The sequence below is a fragment of the Sesamum indicum genome, linkage group LG3 (assembly GCF_026168435.1).
Source record: "Sesamum indicum cultivar Baizhima isolate 11 linkage group LG3, ASM2616843v1, whole genome shotgun sequence".
NCBI lineage: Eukaryota > Viridiplantae > Streptophyta > Magnoliopsida > Lamiales > Pedaliaceae > Sesamum > Sesamum indicum.
Window position 1 is genome coordinate 20121144 of NC_142659.1, and position 23893 is coordinate 20145036.

Here is a 23893-nt window from a genome sequence, read left to right on the forward strand (position 1 = left end):
TTAATACAAATTTAAATATTACATTTAACATATATATATTGTAAAACATGCAAATCTATAATATAATTAATATATAATATTCTATATTTTTTTAAGTAATGATATGATATATTTTTATTATGTGGACATATAATTGAATAAAAATTTATAAATTATATAACATAGTTTTTTATAATATTATATACATTATGTATTGACACATATTTACATGTATTTTTTAACATAATTTATTTACTTTATAAAATATATTTGCATATCTTGAGCTTATAAATATTTTTGTGTTCCATAATTTTTAAAAAATTATAAATTATAAATATTATCTTTAAAATAAAATGTGAGTAAAATTTTAAATCACTAAAAATAGTTTGGGGGAGATATTTTAATAAAACATATTTTAGGTAGTAGAGTAGAAAAGTTAGGGCTAAGTGAAAAGAGCATTTCTGTTTTTCAATGCCAAATTATTTTGTAATGGATGTTTTTGTTATCTTTCATACTTTAGGGGTGAACGAGACCAAATTAAATTTAATGAAAAAGATGGTTATTTGTAAAAGAAAAATTAAATTTAAGGGCATTTTAGAAAAATTATAATTTGCAAACCTATAATAATTATGGTAGGAATCTCCCTAGATAAATAATTTATATGCATGAGAGTGATAGATATGAATCTACATAAAAGTTAGATTGAGATTGTCCAACAGACTAAACCAAGCAAACTTCATTAAATTTTTGTCATGTCCAAATCAATCTTTCTCTGCCTAACTAATCAAATAATAGACTCAAATCAAGTACAATTGTGGCACTTTTGATCCACTTTAATTTTAATTTTATAATTGAGGATAATAAGTTTAAAAAATAGCACATCCGATTCAATTTCTATGCAGAAATGCCAATTTCACGGCAAAATTAAGACACATGCTTGTCATGTGCATGACACCACCTTTTCCCGATAAAATTTAAAAAATTATTGTCCTTAATTGTAAAATTGAAATCAAAGTGGACCAAAAATACTATTTTTGTAAAATTATAAGACGAATAATATATTTTTCTTCTGGTATTAATTAATTCATCCCACCCACCCACTCACATCAAGTACTTATATGTTGTTGAAGTCCTCATTAATTTTGTTATACAGCATAACAAGGGAGCGATATGTTATTGAAGAAGACGAAGAAGCAAGTGGGGAAATTAGGACAAGCCATATGCCTTTCCATGCATCACATTAGGGCACAACCTTCTCAAATCAACATCACAATTCTCTTTCTCCTTCCTCTATGATATGGGACACAAATTAAGGAGACAAACCAATTCAACATGTATAGCCATGCCAAATGCCCTACCCCGGCATCCATGGGGCCCACCGCCCCATCGGCCTAGCTCTCTGCAACTCTAGGCTATGTCCTAGATTGAACCCTAATGATCAATTTTGCCCCATCTGTATATATTATACGAGAAATATTAGTTTATGTCGGTTGGATCTGTCTACACCTGAACCAAACGCATGCCGAGAGTATTGATAAATTACATGACGCGTATATTACACTTGTTGTGTAATAGGTCCAGTATAAAACTTTCTTTATAATAACAATGGTTTTTGTGTGTTTTTTCTTTTTTTTTCCCTTCAAATAATTCGTATGTTAAAGTATAATATCTGACTATATGGATAAACATAATTAAAACAAAATTATTATTATTATTTTTAAATAAGAGTAGTAGGAAGGTGTGAGTAAATTGATGTTTCCTCTTGTTGCAAAGCTTGTCTGAAAACACATGACACAGACACACACACACACACACACAGACATAACAAAATTGCTTCAGTTGTTTTAAATACATAATCCAGTACTAAGTGTGTGTGTGTGTGTGTGTGTGTGTGTGTGTGAATTGAGTGGGCAAATTAAAGAAAATCTGGTTTGAGGGGTCTGATCGAAGTTTGGTATTTGTCTTGTAGTATTTGTTATATATGCGTGATGTGTGTATATATATATATATACATACGTACACATAAAATACACACAGACATATGAGTGTGTGTGTGACTGTGTTGTGAAAATGACAAGGTGGAGAAGATGGAGTAAAGTAATTAATACAGGAAAAAGACAAGAGAATGGAGAATACGAATTTCTTCCACACACAATTAATAATATAGATCTTTCATGAAAGGAAGGATGTGGATCCATGATCACAGATCCCATCATCTCTCTGTTGTAAAACTACGTACCAATGGAATTAATAAGCATTTCGTTTTTTTTTTTTTTTATGTATATTCTCTTTTTAAAAATATAAATCACATTTTCTTTCTAAAAAAAACTTTCGAAATAATATTTGTACCTCCTTCAAAAATTCTTTGTTTACAACTGCACTCGTTTTGTGCAGGTTTCGATGGAAACTACTGTCATAAGCAAAAATTACAAAATTATGAATTTAGTAATTGAACATATCACATTTGGTTCTTTCCTGGGCAAATTTAGTCCTGTATTGATAATTTTGATTCTAATAACTTATAGTTATATGATTAAAAATGAAATTCATTACAGTGTAAAGGGAACTAAAATTATTAATACAGACTAAATTTATCAAAACAAAATCAAATGAGAGATGTTTAGAACTAAATTCATTGAAAAAGGACTAAAATAGATAAATTAAATAAGATGCAGGATCAAAAATACCAACAATACGGACCAAAATTATAATTTTGGCTAAACAGAATGTACCCCCATTGAACTAGAATAGTCTAATAACCCCAACCTCTACCAAGTGGCATCATGTGTGTGGTTCATAGACTGCAAAATGGAAGTCCCATCATGACATCAAAAGGAGGACACACATGCCTGAACCTAAGCACTCCTCAACTAATAAACACATTGGCTTATCTTCTGACATAAGTGAAAAATTGGTAGACCCCTTAATTCCTCGCAATAATTATTATGTGATTTCCAATGACTTCCATCACTATATATATTTATATGCCAGACGAAAAAATTAGTTGGCATTTTTGTTCATCAACTTTCTAGGTTAATATTTTGGTTTGTATTTTTTAATTATGTAATTTTGTTCATTGGAATCTACCTCCACCAGCGAGAAGGGTGTATTTCTGCAAAAAAATAATTGAAATTACAAAAATTAAACTGATGCAAAGTCAAAATGCTACCTTAAAAAGTTAAATGACAAAAAGTGCTGACAGAAATAGAACAATAGGAACAAAAGGGCCAATTTTAAAATTTCATATGAGAGGTACATGCATTTTCCCCGACAAGGGTGAACTCTTGACGGAAAAGGACTAAAATTACTAAAATTAAAAAGATGTAGGACCAAAATGCTACTTTATAAAATTAAATGATGAAAACACAAAGGAATGTTGGAAGACCATTTTTTCCTCTTTTTTCTCAGCCTCACATGACTTTTCCCGCTAAAATTGTGGGGTTGACGACCGTTAAGGTGCACATGGGCTCTGCTGTTAAGTTGGTACAAAAAATGTTCATTTTTTGGTTTTAATGGTACCAAAATCCGAACTTGCAAAATATGTGGTACCAAAAATAAAACTGATCTTTTTTAATGGTACCCCCGAATATTAAAGTATAGCAAAAACTGTACTTGCTATGTAAAAATCATTATTTATAAATTTATCCCAACTGTACGATTTTCTATAAATCATAGACATCATAATGATTCAATAATCACGATAAATCCATACAAGTTATGATTAGAATGCACTAAAGCCGGGCCATAATAATTAGAAAAATAGATCCAGAAATTATCTGAAAATCTTAAATAATTTATAAAAATGTCGAACTTCATAAGATATAACCCACATTATATATTATAATATATATATATATATATATATAGCTCTAGAAACTTGGCGTGGCACAAATTAAGTGCAGCGATGAAAAGTGAAGAGTATAGGACTGCACATATATACATAGGCATGTCACATCCAAATTATGATGCATATATATAATACATTATCATCACCAATTATAGTAATTACAAAAAAGTGGAGAAATTAATGATGTCTCTAGAAGCAAGCATGTCATGACTATTAATAGTATACAGGTCCAGACTTGTTATATATCTAACATATAATAATGTTCAGTCCGTGTCTAATACTTATCCTGCCCCCTAGAGGGTATATATAGAGAGAGAGAGTATTATAAATTAACATAAAATTAAAAATTAAATTATATCAATACTTTTTAAAATTAAATTTAAATATAAATATTTTATACTTTTTTATAAATTTACGGGTACACTCCATTAATGGAGGGGTGTTAGGATAAAAATTTGCCGTTAAATTTTATAAAGTAGGGGTGTAATTGTAATTTTATAAAAATTAGATAATATTTGTGTACTTAAACCTACCATCGTGAATTCTAAATTAAATTATTTGATACTCTATAGAGTTGAAATTAATTAGACTCATTTGTGTGTAATCCATTGAATATTACTGATTTAGTATTTAAAGTAAAATTGCAGGATATTTGTGTGGTTTGAGAGTGGGTATGCATGATTTCACATCAATGTGTATGAATATATGAAGAAAACATAGAGAAATTAATATTAAAATGTGGTGCTATGGGAGTTGCACTTTTGGTTGGGGCAAGTGGTGGAAAAATACATATCATCAATTAATTGTTCCAATAATACATATCATGAATTAAATAAATTGAATTTGTGGGATTGATTTGTCTGTTCTTTCTCTTTTGGCAAAGTTAAAAAATTGTTAGGAGCAGCATAGCCCACTCAAATCCAATTCAAGAATAGCTGCTAACTCAAATCAAGGATAAATATTCTATTCAATTTATTTATTTATGTATGTTTTGATCAATTAAATATTAATCATTTTATTCAAAAGCTCTTGGAATTAGGAGATAATAATTATTTAAAAATTGACTGATATTAATGAGTTAGATTGGGGTTTGGGTAGGTCTGGGTATGCATTTTCTTTGTCACCTTGTTCCCTAGGGGACATATATATTTAATTTAATTGTGAATTATAGTAGTTAGGAATTAAAATAGTTATATATATATCTCACATGTCATGTCTCCATGAGTATTGCCAAAATATTGGAGCAGTTTTTCCAATTTTGGCTTGCTCAACAGATTATTTAATTAACTTTTATTATTGGGTGTAAACGAGCCAAGTTTGAGTTGGACTCGACAAAAAATTCAGGGTCGATCTTGAGTTTTTTTTATTTTTTTATAACTAAAATAATTATTATTTTAATATTTATTTATTATGTTAGATTGACAAGCTCAAATTATTTTTAATAAAAATATGTTCTTAATTTTCTTAACTATGAGATACTTTAAAAAATCAATAATTAATTATGCTTGCTTTTAGATAGATATTGAAATACCATACTTTTGTGATGATATAAAATTAAAATATGAGATATTGCTTGAATATAATTCTAATATATCGTAAATATTTTATTTATAAACTTGATATGCAATTATATGTGTGGTTAAATATATAAAAATACTTAAAAATAAAAAATATTAAAAAACTAGAAAAAGGCTCCCGAACTTTTGAACAGAAATACATTGGATCGAGCTCGAAGATTAATCGAGCTAATTTGCCGAGCTCGACTCATCTGCCACCCATATTCAATTGTCCAAAATCTAATTTAATTGGATTAGCTTAATGTGCATATACATACATACATATATATATGTGAACTTTTTCTTTTAATTGTATTAAAATATCGATTAATAAATAATGTAATTCATTCTGAAACTTGTTCTTTTTTGGCAGTACATCACAGAAGAAATTATTTAATTGTGATTAAAAAATGAGCTATGTACAATAATTGTTGCAATTTGAGATGAAAGTTTCGATCGATTTAAACTAAACAGTCCCATTCAGCAAAAATCATCCCAATGTTCATAGTAAGAGAGTGACAAAAGTTTAGGATAATAAGTTTATCATAATATTCATCAATAAATTTTGTGAGAGTTCGACCAGAGAAAATGTTGTTGCAAAAATCATCACAAAGGTTGTTGCAAATTTGCGGCAACAATATATCTTTCGTTTTTATTTAAAAATCGGATAGTTTTGAATAAATTGGGGTGAATATTATCGAGAAAATTAGCTTCTCTTCTTTTCATCTGAGAGTGTTATTCGAGTATGTTGTTCCAACTTTCTACAATCAGTGCACGTATTAATTAATTAACATTTGCTATTATTTTTAATTATAATCAGAATATCTTTCATGATTTTGGTTAGCTTCTGAATAATTGATAGTAAAAGAGTTGATTTATATTTATTGATTTCTATAATATTTGATGTTGTAAAAGTTAATTTTGAAATAATTGATTTCGTAAAATTGTGGTCTGCCAAAACTCCAAATTTCAACTTTTATAGGATTTAAATAGGCAATATAGAATATCTTCCCTCCATCCAAAATAATTGAATTATTATAAAAATGTAATAAATAAAATAGAAATACTAAATACATATATATATATATATTACATCCAAATAAAAACGACCCAAACATGAGGACAAATACTAAAAAGATTCCCCAATGCATAAAAAGATCTATAGATACCCCACAGGAAAAACTAGGTACGTATGACCCGTCATGTAAGCTGCAAAACATCCATCACATCAAAACTAAAAATTAAATTAGATTAGGTTTATATTTTTTAAAATTAGATTTAATTATACAAATACTTTTTTATTTTTTATAAGATTATATGTAGATATAATACACAGATATTTCAAAAGCTTATTCGATGCAGTGTCGAACACACCTCGAACACGTACTAAATGTAGCATTCACGTGTTCAAAAATATAAAATAAAAAAGAAATAAGAAGAACATGGTGTCCAACAAGGATTCAAGGGGTGTGTGACATGTTTTGGGATTTTTTTTTTATTTTAAAAAGTTTTGGATTTTTTTTTTTTTTTTGAAGAAAAAAGGAAGAGTTTTGGACTTAATAAAAAAGAAAAAGAATTCATTTACTCCAGAAGACTAAAAGTCTTGGGATGAAATTATTAAAAAGTCTGAAAGATGGTCATAATGATTTAACTAATTTAAATTATAATTAGAAATCTTTCATTTAAATTGATTATGTATATCTTTGAACTCCACATTTGGTTAAGAATTTAGATGTAAGATATGTTTATTTTATGTTTTGTCATGAAAATTTTCGTATTGCATATTTTAATTTTATGAAAAATTGAGAAAGAAAAAAATATCTTACATAGTCGTGTCAGTGTCATGTCGTGTCCTATTTTTTTTAAAATTTTATGTGACACCATGTCCGTATCGTATCGTGTCCATGTCCATGTATCATCAACAGATAATGTATTGTATCTCAGAAAGGGTGTCTGTGTAAAATTTCGCAACTGAATACTTACAATTACAACCTTAAGACCGGGGTACTGTATTTGTATTTTACAAATAGCATATAATATTTTTATAATTAAACTTAACTTTAAAATGTGTCAATGTAATTTACCCTAAAAACAATAAGCAAGTGAGCTAGCAGGAAAAAATTCAATTGCAGACAAACTTAAAGTTGTCATATATTCATATCGTATCGTGTATGTGTCCATGTATCACAGACAGATAGGTATTGTATGTCAAGGAGGGAGTTTGCAAAAAATTTCATAACTGAGTATGCAACAACATACTTGTAATTACAATTACAACTTTAAAGTCGGGATACAGTATTTGTAATTTTGCAAATAACATATAATATTTATGTAATTAAATTTAGCCTCAAAAAGTATCAACGTAATTTACCAAAAATAAAAATAAAATTAAAGCAAGTAAGCAAGCAAGAAAAAATTCAATTGCAGAATTAACTGAAATAACGTATTATTGCCAAAAAAAAAATTAAAAATGATAACAATAAGACTGAAAATTCACTAATAAAAAAAATCATACAATATTAAATGGTAATAATATATATATTAGACATTTTTCGACTACCTACTGCCTAAGTCTTAAATCACTACAAGCATTTTTTTTTTCGGGTGGGGGTGGAGGAATTTGTTCTGCGACATTTGTGAGTCAAACGTGAGAGGAACAAAGGATCAAATAAAGATCTGTTTGGTCTGTAGATCTGAAGTCGCATTTCCATCACGCGATATCCACCTGAAATTTGATTCATATATGAGAGCCCTTTATTCACCATATTCACTGGGCATTATTAGTGTTCATCACATCAAATTCGGAGTTGGAATCTCGAGCAGCCTGCACTAGGAATTTATGCCCATCGCTTCCTGCAATTCCTTACACTCTGGAAATGTTGATATGGAAACAAACGTTACATCGTTGTAAGAGGATTCATTATGAATTTTATGGTAAATTACGTGCCATAATTATTAGTTACAAGAATTGGGTACACGGAATTTTACATATAGGGATAATTAGACGTAGATCTTTTTTAAAAATATAAAATCACACTTTTTATTAAAAAAAAGTATTGAAATTATATTTATACCCCTCCAAAAATTATCTGGTTACACCTGACCATCTCCTGTTAGGATTTGAACAGCAAATACTGACTTACAAAAAAAAATTACATAAAATTTTAATTTTGCCCCTTATTTAACATTCTCATGCATAATCTTATACTTATAAAGAGATAAATATAATATCTGTATATGGCGTAAAGTTAATATTATTACATTTCTTATCCTATAAGTATAAAATTATTATATGAAAAAATTAAATAATGGAAAAACATGAAAAAAAATTGTAATATTTTGCTAATGTAAGTATTTTTTACCAAATCATAATAAATGAGAATCAAATGTAAATAACGAACTTTCAAAGGGAATGTAAATATAATTTTAAATTTTTTTAAAAAAATATAATTTTATATTTTTAAAAAAATCTAAATATAATTAACGGTCGTCGACATGAAAAGACGAGATAGGGTGACAGGTGGGGACAGTCGCCCACCACTTGTCCTAAACATGTATAAACACATTAGGGTTGTACTTAACTCCAGCTGGAATTGACCCATTTCGAATAATCCACATAATTCATGATGTCAACTGGAATATTCATTTTAAAAACAAACAGTTATAGAAAATAGTTATTAACCAAAATCATACAATTACTATTGGTTGTAGTATCTGCGAGGGTGGCTAAAATATTTAGTTATAGTAAATATTTTTACCATAACTCTTAGCCATGTCAAATACCTTTTTTTTGGTAAAAAATTTATATTTTTGCATCGATTTTATTTAACTATGGTCAATAAAAATTATCTACCATAATTTTGGCCCATAACTATTAAAATTGTAGCCATAACAATCAAATACTTTAATTTTATTTGCAAATATTTCCAATTTTACTGCAACTAAACTTATAATTTTCGCTCCAACTTCAATTTTTCGCCCATAAAAATTTCAGCAGACATCACATGAAAATAAAAGATCATTAATTTTTATTTTTTTAAATGATTAATTAATTAATTATAAGAGAGTAATGTAGAATATATAATATTTATTAATTGAGAGAGTGAAAGAGTGGTAACCAGGTGATGGATGTTTGTAGGGCAGAAGCTGCAACAACGAATCTATATTAATGGAAGGAAAACAAGCTGTTGCTGAATGCTGACTGGTTCATAATTTTTTGTCTATGCTCCTCCACTTCCCACAACCTCTCATCTCTACTTCCCTGCAAATGATTTTTTTTTTTTTTATATATATTTGTCCTTGTTAGGCAGATAATAAATATGATATATACACTTCAAATTATCCTTTATTATTTATAATTATCCCAAAATAGAGTAAATTTCATCAACACCCTTAGATTATAAATTAAATTACACAAACACCTCCATATATCATTTGCAATATTACGTGCAAATATACGCCTGGCGGGAGTGGGGGTGTTGATGTAATTAGGTATACTTGTAAAACTTTGTTCCTGAGTAAGGGGTGTACGTACGTGTAATTATAATGATAATAGTAGGGAATTTGTTTATAATTTTGTAAAAGATAATAAGTGTTTATATAATTAAACCTGATTTTAGGGATATTGATGTAATTTACCCTTACCTGGGGAATTTGGGCTTCTTGGAAGAGGATAGAATTAGAAGCAGAATTTTGCAGGGGTGGATAGTTGTTGATGATTCCTGTTGTGGGGTTGCATTCTTGCATGCTTGGCAATGGTGATGCCAAGTTACCCAACTCCTGCATGCAAATTTAATATTTTTAATAAAAATAGAAATTCAAACACATTAAAATAAATAAATAAATTCGATGCTTAATATTATAATTATTAATTCCTAGTTTTATGAATATATAATATACCTGATCAGATCGGACCATAATCGACTGTAAGTCCACGCCAAAGTCGTAAAAAATGGGATTCAAAGAAGCGAGCTTCATAGAGAGAAACTGCAATATATTGAGAGAAATTTAATTTTAAAAAAAGAAAGGTATATTAATTAGGAAAAAGAATTAAATAATTACCTCAACTTGATTTTGGAGGGATTGAACATAGTTGATAATTTCATCCAACATCAGGGCCTTTCCAGTAACCTGTTTGTCGTTCAAGCCCCACATGAAGCTGTCAGCAAATTAGATTATTTTTTTCGAAAACAAAAACATACTATAAACAAACAACATTAACAAAAACAAGTCAAATGATTTTAAGACAAAATTGACCTTGTCACAACCAGGAACAAGGGCTTGTAGCAGCTTCAGTCTCTCACTTATCCTCTCCCGCCTCACCTGAAAATTAAATTTTTTCCAAAAATTAAATAATTTAGTACTCATCAATTTCTAAAAATGAAGTAAATTGTATTTGAATGAATGATTGGTAGGCGTAACAAAGACAAGGACAACGACAATGAGGGTGATGAGAAGGTAGGTACCCTCTCAGCAAGGCTGTGGCTATCTGTTGCCTGACCCCTCCTGGCCCTGACATGGATGTAGCCTGTTGGAGCTTCTCCTCTCCCTCCTCCTTTCTTTTCACCTTTGGATTTGCTCTTTTCTTCATCATCATCATCATCTTTCACTTTCTTCTGCTTCTTTTCTTTCACTTGTCTTTTATCCTGTCACATATATCAAACACTTGAGAGGAATTGTTGCCCTTTTTCTAAAAATTTAAGGGTTGCATGCCCTTTTTCTTTTTTGTCTCATAGTATTATTTTCACAAGGACTATATATAGGCCTAGAAAAAAATATAGGTATGTGTAGTGTTGAAACCTTAGATTGGGCAGAATTTGGAGAGGAGGGGTGCTTGCATTTCCTCTTCTTGGGCAAGGTGTGAGAGAGTTGGTGAGGAGTAGTGTTGTCATCATGAGTAAGGATTGAAGAGGAATCCACACTGTTCTTGTTTGTGATGGCAGAAGCCTCATTGGTGTGTAGGAACTGAGGGGCTGGAATGTTGGTTGGGTCCTCAAGGAGTTGAGGCATCTTAGTGATGTTGGGGGAGGGGGTGGGGAGGAAGAGTGATGAGTCTAGAAGGAAAGGCTGAAATGATGATGATGAAAAGGCTGCCATGTTTGGAGTTTGATGTCTTTGGGGATTTGGGGGAAGAGTTGATGATGATGATCAGAAGAAGAATTGTGATTGTGGGTCTGGTACAATGAGTGGAGGTGAGGTTTATATAAGCAGTGGGAGTGAGAAGAGGACATCTAAAACTTTTGCTAATGTCTATTTCTATCCTCTTTTAACTACTCTTTCATGCAGTTTAAGTTACTCCACAGTATTTGACTGCCCTATCATCTCTCACTCTCTCTCTCTCTCTCTCTCTCACACACACACACACACACTAATATCAATTTCAAATAAGGTCCAATAATTTTGTATTTTAGGTCCTTCAACTCAATTTTAGATCCATTTTTCATCCTTGAGTATATGCTTTCACAAAGGGCGATGGGAATACACTAGAAGAAAATATTATTATTTGCTGTAATAAAATCATGGTAAACAACTATTTTTAATTACGATTAAGTAAAAAACATGCAAAAGGTTAATTTTTTCATCATAAAAAAATTAGTTTGCCGTCGCTAAGAGCCATGATAAACATTTACTTAGTTTTTAGTCACTTTAACAAAAACCACAGTCAACATCGTTGCATGGTCGTAGTCTCTAACTATTTATTATTAACAATGACAATCAACTATGATTAAATGTTATATTCTTGTAGTGATACAATTATATATGCACAGCTTTCTCTCTCATACACACTGACATGAAATTTGAGTCAGTTTTAATTACTTTATGTTTAGATCCTTTCAACTCAATTTCAGATCGATTATTTTGTCCTTGTGTACCTGTATTCACAAAGAGAGCAATGAGAACTGTACCGAGTAGGGATAATTTGAAAATCTCTTATGCAAAACTTAGTGAAGTTGGCATGAGAATAGTTCGAGAATACTAGTAAATGTGATATCATTATTCAGACTACATATTTATCGTAGAACCAAATTGCACGACTCAACGTATACAACTTGTTGACCTAAGAATGACCAAATGGTACGGTATATTGGGTTTGTGTGGTACTCGTCAAGTAAAGAGTGTGTGAATTTTTCAAAATATTTAGTTATTTTAATCATTACTTGATGTTTTAATCATTTTGTGGAGTTTGAACGTGCTCTTTACATTACACAGTCCCTCGTTTAATGTATAGCCATTTAATATGAGGTTATCTTTTTCTGTTTTTCTAGAAAGAGTTGTCACTTCATTTTGTTTTTTAATACATTCAATTCAAAGTGTACTAAAACATAAATATTATTACAACATAGACTAGGTTGACTATGAAGACACGATTTTATAACATATGCAACAACGATAGTGTAAATTCTATCTTTGTTATCATTCTTAGCCGTAACTAATAGTTTGAGCTCGTCTATTGAAATAATGATTAATAATTATTATGAAATTATAATTAATTATTATTTATATATATTATATATTAAGGGAGAGCATCTTTTTAGTATTTTTCTAATTTTTTTTATTCTATTTTTTTCCCACCCACTAATTTTCACTTTTTCCCTGCTATCTACGAGTAGCAAAATTTATTTTTTTAAATAGTTATTTACTCCTAGTTCATTTTTTTTTTCCGCTCCAAATATTTTCTTTTAAAATTATTTATTTATTTAATTGTAATTATTTTTATATTATCATTTTCTATAACAAAAAAATTACTAAATAATATTTTAATTTTTTTATGCACATGCATCGAATGTGCTACGTACAACTAGTTGAATATGTTACTTGATCACAAAAAGGTCACATAGGTTGACTAGGTCTCATATGAGTAATTTTCTTTTCATAAATGAGGTGATCCATACAAGTAATTCGTGCATAGTGAAGTTATTATAGAAATTAGGGTAAATTACATTGATATTTTTTTTTTAGTTTTTTTTTCGTCCCACACCGATCACCTTTTTTTTAGATATTTAATGAAAAAAACAACATGATTGTTGAGTGTGTGGGACTGAAAGTGCTATTTTTTTAAAATTATGGAATAAAAAATAATAGTCGTGTAATCAATGGGATCAAAAGTGTAAATGTATTAATGACCACATGCTAAGCACATGGTATTTTCCTTTATAATATCTAAAGAAAAATTTATGGGACCAAAAGTACTACTTTTTAAAAATTACGAAATCAAAAGTGATATTCCCGTAACCAATAGGATAAAAAATGAAAAGACCCTATATTACGGGATGGAAAGTGTTATTCCCCCCAATTATAACTACAACCTAAACGGGTATAATTCCAATTGTGAAAATGACATGGAATGTTTGTGTATTTAGATTTAACCTGAAGCGATGTGAATATAATTTATTTGTGAAATTACCAAAGTCCTTAACCTCGATCTCTATCTCTCTCTCATAGACATTATATGTAATTTGAGAGAGAGAAAGATGTGGGAGGTGGGGGCTATTAAAGATTGTGAAGGTTAGATGTTTGAGACAAGTGCATGCCATAATTTATAGTGAACAGTTAATCCACAGTTGAATTGTCAGTTTGCTTTTTTCCTTCCCCTTTAATTCAGTGAATCAGTCCGCATACGCTTCTGCACAATTTTTCCTTCCCCTTTAATTCAGTGAATCAGTTTGCTTTTTTCCTTCCCGACAATTTTTCCTTCTTCTAACACTTAAATATTTTTATTTTTTCATTTAAAAAGAAAAACACACTAAGTTTCTTCATTTTATCACTTTTTTTTTTTTGGCCTATTTTGAACGAATGTCAGTCAAAATTAAATCACTCAATTCCTGTTTATTTTTGTTGGAAATAAGTTTTGCAATTTTTTTTAATTATTTATAGCATTAATCATTTCATGATTTCTATTGATGGTCATTTTTAATTACAATATTTTATGATATGATTTATTAGTACCATTATTTTTATATAACGGATTATATTTATAGAACTATATTAAGAGGGCATTTGATGTGTTTATTTGAGCAAGTATTTCTATAATATTTTTCATTCCCATAAATTTCTAGAGTTCTGGCACCTGGATTAAGTGTTAGTTCGTGATCTCCTCAAGGGTTGTGTACGTGGTAGGTAAACTTGTAATTTTAGTTCTATAAGTATAAGAAACGACTACTTTATCTTATATGAATTTATTTTGATAATTTGTTCTCTAATTTAAAATATTTCGCACGTTGAGGAATCAAAATTTGATAAAATTGTCAAATAAGTTCTCCCAGTTAAATGTGCACATTTTTTGTCTTTTTAGCAAATTTCAACTATTTTTGGCCTTAATTGAGAAATTTTTTAAATTATAAAACAATATATCTGAATACATTCGTACAGAATTTACAATCTATACTATTGTAAAAGAATTCTTTTTATTGTATTAATTTTTTTTAATACCCAAATTTACCCCTAAATTAATTTCTTTCCTTAAAATCAAATTTGGTCAGAATAGTAACTTTAAAATTTTTTAATAGTCTCGTCAAGTTTATAATTTTTTTCTCTCACCCACTACCCCATATTTCTCTCTCTGCAAACTTCTTTATGTTTATTTTTGTTACAACTTTTATATTTTTACTAAACTTACAATTATAATATATATATATTTTTTGGATCATACCACTCCACGTTTCTTTTCTATGACGGAATTTTTTTTTTCTTATCATAAGTTTCTTTTTTCTTCAATATTTAAATACAAATTACATTGACACTTCTCAAGGTTAAGTCTAATTGTAAAAATATCTTCCTAAAATAAAATTACAAATACATTCCTAAATAAGACGTGTATTTGTAATTGCAATTGTAACCTCATTGGACGAACTTGTAATTTTGCAAAATACAAAGGTTATTTGCATAATTAAACCTACCTCAAGCAGTGTAGATATAATTTGCCCTTTTTTCTCTCTAAATAAATCGATTATAACACTAGAAGAAATATACATTTTTCACTACAGTTAATTACTATAGTTAAAAATAAAAAATAAATAAACGTGGCAGATGCTACTTAACGACAGCACAGGATGACTATTAATCGTTGTTTCTACAAGTGACCAAAATATTTGCTACAACAAACAACTATTGAAAATATTTTGACCACAGGCAAAATCATAAGGAATATTGATTAGTTGTGGTTAAAATTTAAATTTTCGCATTGGTTTCTCTAACTATGATAAATAGTATTAAATAGAAATTCATATTTAATCTCGATTGATTTATTACTAATATATTCCAGGACAAATGATTTTTTTCAAACCAAATTACTCATACAAGGATGAAAATATACATCCTCACATACATTAACTAATGAAAATAAAATTATTTGACTTACAATAAATTAGTATAAATTAATCAACGATAAAAATGAATATTCATTTCATTCTTTTTGTTAATATTAATAAATTTAATGTATTTTAATTAATAAAAAAATTATTTATTAAATAAAATTAAATATTAAAAATATTAATATAATTTCTTAAATCATATAAAATTTACCTATAATTATAATAAACAATCATCCCACAAATATATTTAAGTTGAAAATGACATTGTTGAGGATCAAGCGGGCACCAATGGTATGGTAACGTACTCTCCAAATAAATCATTCTAAATTTGAATGGTATTTTTCAGATTATTATTATTATATTTACTATAATAAAATATACTATTAATAACAAAATATTGAATAATAATTTTACTATTATCACTTAAAATATGTAGTAAGTGACAACACTTTTGATCTTATCGTTATAATTACTAATAACAAAATTTGTAAATAAAATTGTTCCTATAAATAATGACTGATACGTCTATAATAACAACAAAATACAATAAAAATTATCCTTTATTCTCGATAGGTTGTCACTGATTGCTTTTAACAGCTTTATACGTAAATTTTTATCACTAATTTTTATAAATAACAACTTTTATAAAATAATAGTCAATATTACAATTCTGAAATTCATTATCATTGTAAATAAAAATTCTTATCACTAATTATAATTAGGAATAATATAAAATTTACCACTTTTTTTATCACCTATTTTTACTTTTTTTTTTTTAATTGTGGCTTTTATCTCATAATGTGTGAATTACATACTAATTAAAAGTCCCGTTTCAACCAAACTCATTTTATCTTCTTTTTTTTTCTCGAAATGAGATGAAATGACATGACATTACAATGCACCCTCATCTAATAATTGGACTCCTCATAATTACCATATTAGATTATTCATCAGTTCTATCCCAAATTTATTATTATTTTTTAGGTACATGTTAGTCAAAAATATCAAAATTACAAAAAAATACATAAAAATAAAAATAAATATAAGAAAAATAACCTCTCTTATTAAAACCCTTTTGCCAGTTAAAACTAAATAATGAAATTATTAATTGAAATGGGAAAATAAAAAATAGGATCATATTGAACAGTGCATTAAGATTTGTGCCGGTTGTCATGGAGACACCATCAGATAGAAAGAGACCAGTGAAAGAGAAAAGATGCCAATGCTTATGTCAAATCAATATATACACAACAATATATATATATATATATATATATATAATGAGAGAGAGAGAGAGGGTTTTCATTCGGAGCCCAGAAGAGGCTGGTGAAATGGTGGTAAAGGGAAGACATAATTCTGAGAAAAAGGGGTTGCTTGTGGCTCTCATCATGCCATTTTTACAACCACCACCAAATTCATTTATGTTGTCTTTGGTCCAAATCATGTTAAATAGCTTTATATATAAAAAAAAAAATTTATTAGTATTTTATAAATCATAGTTCATTGATAATAATGATGGACTCAAAAAATTTCAAACAAATTCAGAGGATTTGTTTCTTGTTGAGATCTTCGTATTAACACAATCAGATTAAGTCCTCAAGATCTAGCCTTGAATGACAGTTTCCTTAATAGAGACATTGTATGTTGCTATCAAAACTAATATCTACATACAACTATACTCGATACATCATCTTATAAATCAAAAGTGAACGTGAAATTAGATAATTAAATTAGCAGCAATTATTATAAGTATTGGCTCTCCCTCATTCAGGTACAACATTTACTACCCATATTATTCTATTCTCTTTTTGAGAACCTATCCTGGTCGCTAACTTGAGAGTCGGAGAGCCTTTATCGAGAACCTTCCCTACTTGGCCTTAACTCTTTGTCTCTTTTGCAGGCATTATATTGCTTTTGGGAGAATCTTTGGTTGCGGAACATTCGTGTGACCCCTCACTAAAATTTTCATAAATATACACTATTGTTTTTTGGACGAACAAACTATATTTGGATTTGAACGAAAAATTTCAAATGATTTCATATATAATATCTATTACTACTCACGAAATTTAGAATTAAAAAACTTAAAATTATTTGTCATTTAGAATTATCCAGTAAATTCAAAGTTCTGTTTGGATATATAGAATGATTCGGATTTGTAGAATGAATTTCGAGGAAGGATTTCAAAAGACTTAATATTAAATGATTTGATATCCATTACGCATTACGAAATATAATTTAAAATGGGAATTCAAGAATTGAAATTCTTTGAGCATCGGAGTATTTGAACGAGTCAAATAAATTTATTATTATAGATTTAAATCTTTAACTTTAAATTCATCGATTCAAAATAAATTTTAATAATTTGTTATTAGGGATTTAAAATTCATAACTTCAAATCTATCTATTCAAATATAGCATTGAAGTTTTAATTTTGAATTAAAAGTTTGAGCACATATTATTAATTTTGACCTAGTATAGTGCAATGTGTTATTATTATTATAGATATTTGATATATAGAAACAGGATCTCATGGCTTAGATGAATCCACTTAAGATGGGATAATTGCAAGAAAATTGTTGGAGTAGATAAGGTTGCAAGAATGCAACTTTTGTGGAAGGATCTTGAATGTGTTTCTTAATATGCTTTCTTACCATAATATTGGTGTTTTCTTCTTCTTCTTGGTTTAAGTAAATCGATTATCTTCGCCTCATGATTTCAATTCTTGATGATTATAATTAATTAATAACTATTATTATAGTTAATATATAACTATTTTAAAAATAAAACAGTAATTTTTATATTGGTGAAATTTAAATTCTTAATATTATAAATTATAATCATGCACGGAAATCAACGTCATTAAGTTATAGACGAAGCACTAAAAAAAAAGCATTTTATTGTGACGGTTAAAAATCTGTCGCAATTAGCGATTGAATTTAAGACGGCCCTGTGACGGATGACGTCATTGTGTATATAGAGAACCCAAATTTGCGATGGTCATATCTTCGCAAGAAAATGTCACAAAGTAAGTCTTGTTGATGACAGTCAGAAAAAAATGTCGCAATTGTTATGTTGTCCGCAAATTCCAACAGTGTTTTGGCGATGGAGGAGAGACGTTGCAAGTTGCAACACCTTGTGATTGGTGGAAAACTTTTCCAACAGCTTTGCGAACATTTCCTTCTTGCCGTCTCTACCCATTGGAAATCATGTCGGAAATGACAGACGCAATTTTGGGACACAAATTTGCGATTGGATCAATAAAAATATTAATGGTAGAATATCGTATATAATCATTTTTTGGTGAAAAATTCTATCGAAAAGTAGTTTGAGGTGTAACATGTAAAATTTGTGTCCTTAGTATGGCAAATTGAAACAACAACAAAAAGAAAAGAAAAAAAGATGGCAAAGTACAAAAACGACTATAATTTAAAGAGGAAAAATCTTTTTAATCCTAAAATTAATTGGATCATGCTCCAACTATACCTCTGATGTTTAAAATGTGGACGTGTTTTTTAATTAATATTTGATGTTAATTAATTCGTAGCTACTTTAAAATGAAGAATTTTTATTTGAGCATGAATTGAAATTAAATTTTGTAGAAATAAATTAGAAAATTTATCCCATTATAATAACCAAAAATAAGTACTTATAACGTTATCAATGGTGGGACGGGAAGAATTATGACACATTACCATCTCATCCCTTAATCATAATTTTGATAAAATAACAAGCCCAAAAGATAACTAAAAATTGAAAATTAACTAAAATCGACTGAAAAATAGAAAATTCAAAGAAATGCCCGAACGGTGGTCGAAACAATGGAATTTCACGACGAACAGTTTCCCCTCGCGAAATTGTTGTGTTCTCCTCGAGAACACAATCAAAATGATAGTTAGATCGTTCCATAACTCCTCCCCAATAAAAAGTTATGATCGTTTGAAATTCCACCGCCAAACCATACAATTTAAACATTTTACCTGCGATTCTACCTATCCAAAACTTTACAAAATATCTCTGCCTTGTTCTGTATCAACAAAGTATACTTTTAATATTTCATATACGATATATAATTCTCCAAGGATTAATTTATTATATCGCTTATAAAAATATTAAATTACAAAAATTCAAAACAAATACAAAAAAAAAAAAATCTTTGAACCCCATAAACTTTTAAAAAAATAAATTCAGTACCTTTCTCGTCAGACGGTTGTGTTGCCTTTTTTTAAAAAAAATAAAGAATAAAAAATAAAAATAGGTTGTAATTATTATTTTTTTCTAAAGAGATATTTTATTTATTAATATTTTAACAAGGGCCCCACTGCATTTAACCTTATTCTCTACTAGGCGACAATCTTGTAGAAGTTGACTAGTTGCAGCCTACGACAAATCACCACAGCAAATTGTAAGGTCAAGAGACTTTAAATTCATAATAATTAATTAGATTAACTAGAAACTACTTATTGATATAATTATAAATATTTTTTTATTATTTTAAAAAATATCAATATTCTTGATTTTAATAGTCTTCCGACAACTAGTCAATATATTAGAATCTGTTACATTTTCATATATTTTTGTGATAAACTGATCAAAATATCCTTATGGACTCTAAATCATGATTTTATATATTTTTTAAAAAAATGTGAAACTTTTCTATGGACTAGGTCGATATTTTTTTACAATTTTTAAAATTTTCCATCCACCTGTCTATTTTTGTCTAAAAAAATACTGTAAAAGAAAATTTAACTTGGCCTTAAAAAATTACATAATCTTATTAAATATCAGGGATAATGATAATTTTTAATAATGGAAGATATTTTATATTATATAAATTTCAATAGAGCTTATTGTAATTTATCCTAATTAATTTGTTCTGATTTTGTTTAAATAATTATAAATTATTGCACATTACAAATCATATGACAACACCCCCAATTTGAGGCTTTTATTTAATCGTTACAATTAATTTATAATCTTGAATTTCTGTGGTAGGGAAAACTGTCTGTAACCCTCTTCTCTGTCTAGAGTGGTGGATTGGATTTTTTATTTCAAATTATATTATATTGTTTATTCTTTTTAATATATGCACATTATATATATACAAATGATACTATGTATTTTGTTTAAATAAAAAAAAATTATAATATATCGTGTATATGTTTAATAAAAAAAACAATGCAATCAGATTTGAAATAAAAAATCCAATACGGATAGAGTGGTATATCATATAATCAAGAGATTATTACATTTACATTTCATAGACTATGGTCTATTTATACAAATTATCCCTACTTTTAAAAAAATTGTATATACATCCACAAAAAAACGTCAACATTATTTATACAAACCAACATTACTTTTTGAAAATATACACATATACTCCCAAAAACGTCATTAATATTACACAACTTACCCTTGTTTTTTGGCTGATGTCTTGATTTTTATAATTATATAAAAAATAAAAAATAATTTATGTAAATAGGTATATATAAAAAAATGTAAGTATATTATTCCTATAACTAATGCAAATTGAGCAATGGTGTGGCTCAAAATTAAAGAGGAGGGAATTACTAATTCGGAGGAATGGATGTAATAATCGACGTAGCAATTTTTTGTTGCTACCCAAACGACATTTCCATGATAATGAAATCTCCATGCAGGCCCGTAATCTATGGGCCCCACGCATGAAAATTTTGACATTTTTATTAATTTTTTGAAAAAAAAAATTGAACATTTTTTTTTAAGTAGCAACATGAAAATTGTAAAATATATGTATTTAAGATTCAAATTTTTTTCTTTTTGTCATTTAATCGTGATAACGATTTTCTTTCTCAAATTATTAATTTTATTTTCCAACAACTTTCATCTGCTTTTGCAATTTCTTGATTCAACTTTCAAGCTTTCATCGTATAAAATCATCATAATTAGTTCTGTCGGAAAAAAGCGAGAAAGCTCCCACATGTCATATTTTGTGAGGTGAAGAAAGCAAGAGCCCTTCACGTTAGCTCCCTCGCCCGCTCCTACCCTTCGTGTTAGCTCCCCCGCCCGCTCCTGCCCTCTGACTAGAAGGTCAGTTGCTCTCTCGTTTAAAACCAAAAATTGAATAATTCATATGTATTATTACCAACACAAAATAAGGATGCAAGAAGATTGAGACTTACCCGTGTAATTAATCATGTCCGAAGTCGTCTTCTCGTATTCATTTTGGTCCAATGAGTCTTTAAAGGAAGTTCGATTCTGCACTCACAGTATAACTTTTTCCATGTAAAAACATTCTCACTAGACGAATTGGTACTCTAATTTGAGAAAAATGGAACTTGATTTCTCCTCATTTATCTCAATTTTGGCTATTTTTCCTTCAATTCAGCTTCCTCAATCCTCTCTCCTACATGCATGTACAAGGATGCAAATTTGATCTTTTATTCTTACCTTCCGGCCACCTGTTTTTCACTCTAAAACAATTCATCTCTATTAATTTAGATGGACAACTAACAACAATGATCGATTTTGATGATATCAAGAAACGATTTGATCGGCACCAAAATTAATAAGGTCAGAGCATAGAATATCAAAATTGAGTTAATGCTTAAATTGGGATAAAAAATTGAAATTGTCTCTCAATTTTTTTGTAGTGCAGATTCTACTTGATTGAGACTCCAAATATCATAATCAAAATTATTGATTTTTCTCAATCGTTTCTCAATTTATTGATACTCTATGTAACAAGTATTTTGATTTTAAAGAAAACTCTAGATAATTATCTGAATTAATATTACAAATTAGGCTCTTCAGCTCCAAATCCTTCCAATTAATGAAGGGGTTAAGTGCATTTTATCCCACAAAATATCCTTAAACAACACAACCCTTGAACATTTAGACAAGAAGTTTACTACTTTTTCAAATCAACTCTGGTCCTTCTTCCAAACCAAAAAATGCTCTCTGCTTTCGTGTGAAAGAGCCAAGTCACCTTTTTTTTTTTTCTAAATTAAGGGAGTTTTCTTTCTATCAATAAATAAATAAATAAATAATTTAGAAAATCACGTCACTCTTGTATTTTTTTCATATGAATTATTTATCAACTAATATTTTCATTAAAAAAAAAAAAAAGGGGGTCTATTGTACTAAACCCCTTGATGAAGTAAAGCCACGCTCACACTGTTCAATATCACTTGTACTTGACACATATACATCAGTCACATCACAATTTGATTGTCATTTCCTTAGTTAATTACCTCTCAAATAAAAATTCCATTTTGCTTTCTATTTTATCGTCTACTTCGCTTATGACATTCATCTTGTCAACTTTTTTGGCTTTGCCCAAATGCGTGTTGGAGTGCTGTTCAGGAAACAGCTCTGAACTTTCTTACAACTTTCAGACAAAAACTGCCCTATCAACAAATTATATACACTAAGATTTTTGTTAGTTTCACCAGAAATCCGGGTTCATACGAACCTCCAAAAAAGACATAATAAACCAACTTTATCTTATGTTTGGACCTTAAATTCCGCGAATATAGAAATAGCAATTCTGAATTTTTAAATAAGAAGCTCACTATTTGCTGTATCAAAGAGTCATATTGTAATTCTTTCAAAAATTCAGGGATCGCCCTGTTTTTCCCCATTTTAGGAGTTTTTTAGTGTGGGAAAAATGAAAGCAACTCCCTTGTGATATAACAAGTAAGCAAATTACACCATTATAAAGAAAAAATAGCAATTTACCTCCCTTTGTTTTTAAAGATGCAGCAATTTATCCCCTATGTGTTCTTAAAAAGTCATTTTAAAAAATATAAAAAAGTTAAATTGCTATTATTTTTTCATAGGAGGTAATTTGTTCATTTACAATATCACAAGAAGGTAAATTGCGTTAGACCCTTTTTAGTGTATTACTATTTTCCAATGATCAGAACTCTGTTGCACGTACCCCTCGAATATCTAAAAGTATATATACCACGTTTCCTCATGTCCCGATTTTTGTATTAGTACTTTCTAAACATAATCGAGTATAATAAAATATTAAAAATGAATGAAATAGTATATAAATTATATTAGGAACATCTCCTTCACTTTTTTTCCCCCCTTTTATGTTTTATCCTTTTCGAAAATAAAAACTATGTAGGTACGTACATGCATGATACAGCGACTAATGTTTCTTCTTGGAAGTTGCATGAAAACGTACAATTCATACACAAATCTCATGC

The 23893-nt window shown here is 28.6% G+C and overlaps 1 protein-coding gene across 2 annotated transcripts; it reads right to left on the minus strand.

Moving 5' to 3' along the window:
* Positions 1–7811: 7811 nt before the first annotated feature.
* LOC105158180 (basic helix-loop-helix (bHLH) DNA-binding superfamily protein) lies at positions 7812–11684 on the minus strand. Of its 2 annotated transcripts, XM_011074831.3 has the most exons (8): positions 11182–11671; positions 10848–11027; positions 10639–10704; positions 10444–10512; positions 10282–10368; positions 10027–10161; positions 9501–9643; positions 7812–8252 (listed from the first exon to the last, which is right to left on the minus strand). In XM_011074831.3, the coding sequence occupies exons 1-7, from the start codon at positions 11476–11478 to the stop codon at positions 9548–9550; spliced, it is 930 nt and encodes a 309-aa protein (XP_011073133.1). In that variant the 5' UTR covers positions 11479–11671; the 3' UTR covers positions 7812–8252; positions 9501–9547. The 2 variants fall into 2 exon arrangements, with proteins under 2 accessions (XP_011073133.1, XP_088734304.1); XM_088878178.1 differs by lacking the exon at positions 9501–9643 and having other exon boundaries at positions 11182–11684.
* Between the last annotated feature and the right edge of the window lie 12209 nt (positions 11685–23893).

Coding starts and splice junctions, on each gene's coding strand:
- LOC105158180 (XM_011074831.3), bottom strand. CDS start 11,478: ATGGCAGCCTTTTCATCATCATCATTTCAGCCTTTCCTTCTAGACTCA. Junction 10,513..10,638: donor TTGTTCCTGGTTGTGACAAG/GTCAATTTTGTC, acceptor AACGACAAACAG/GTTACTGGAAAGGCCCTGAT. Junction 10,162..10,281: donor TTATGGTCCGATCTGATCAG/GTATATTATATA, acceptor ATTTGCATGCAG/GAGTTGGGTAACTTGGCATC.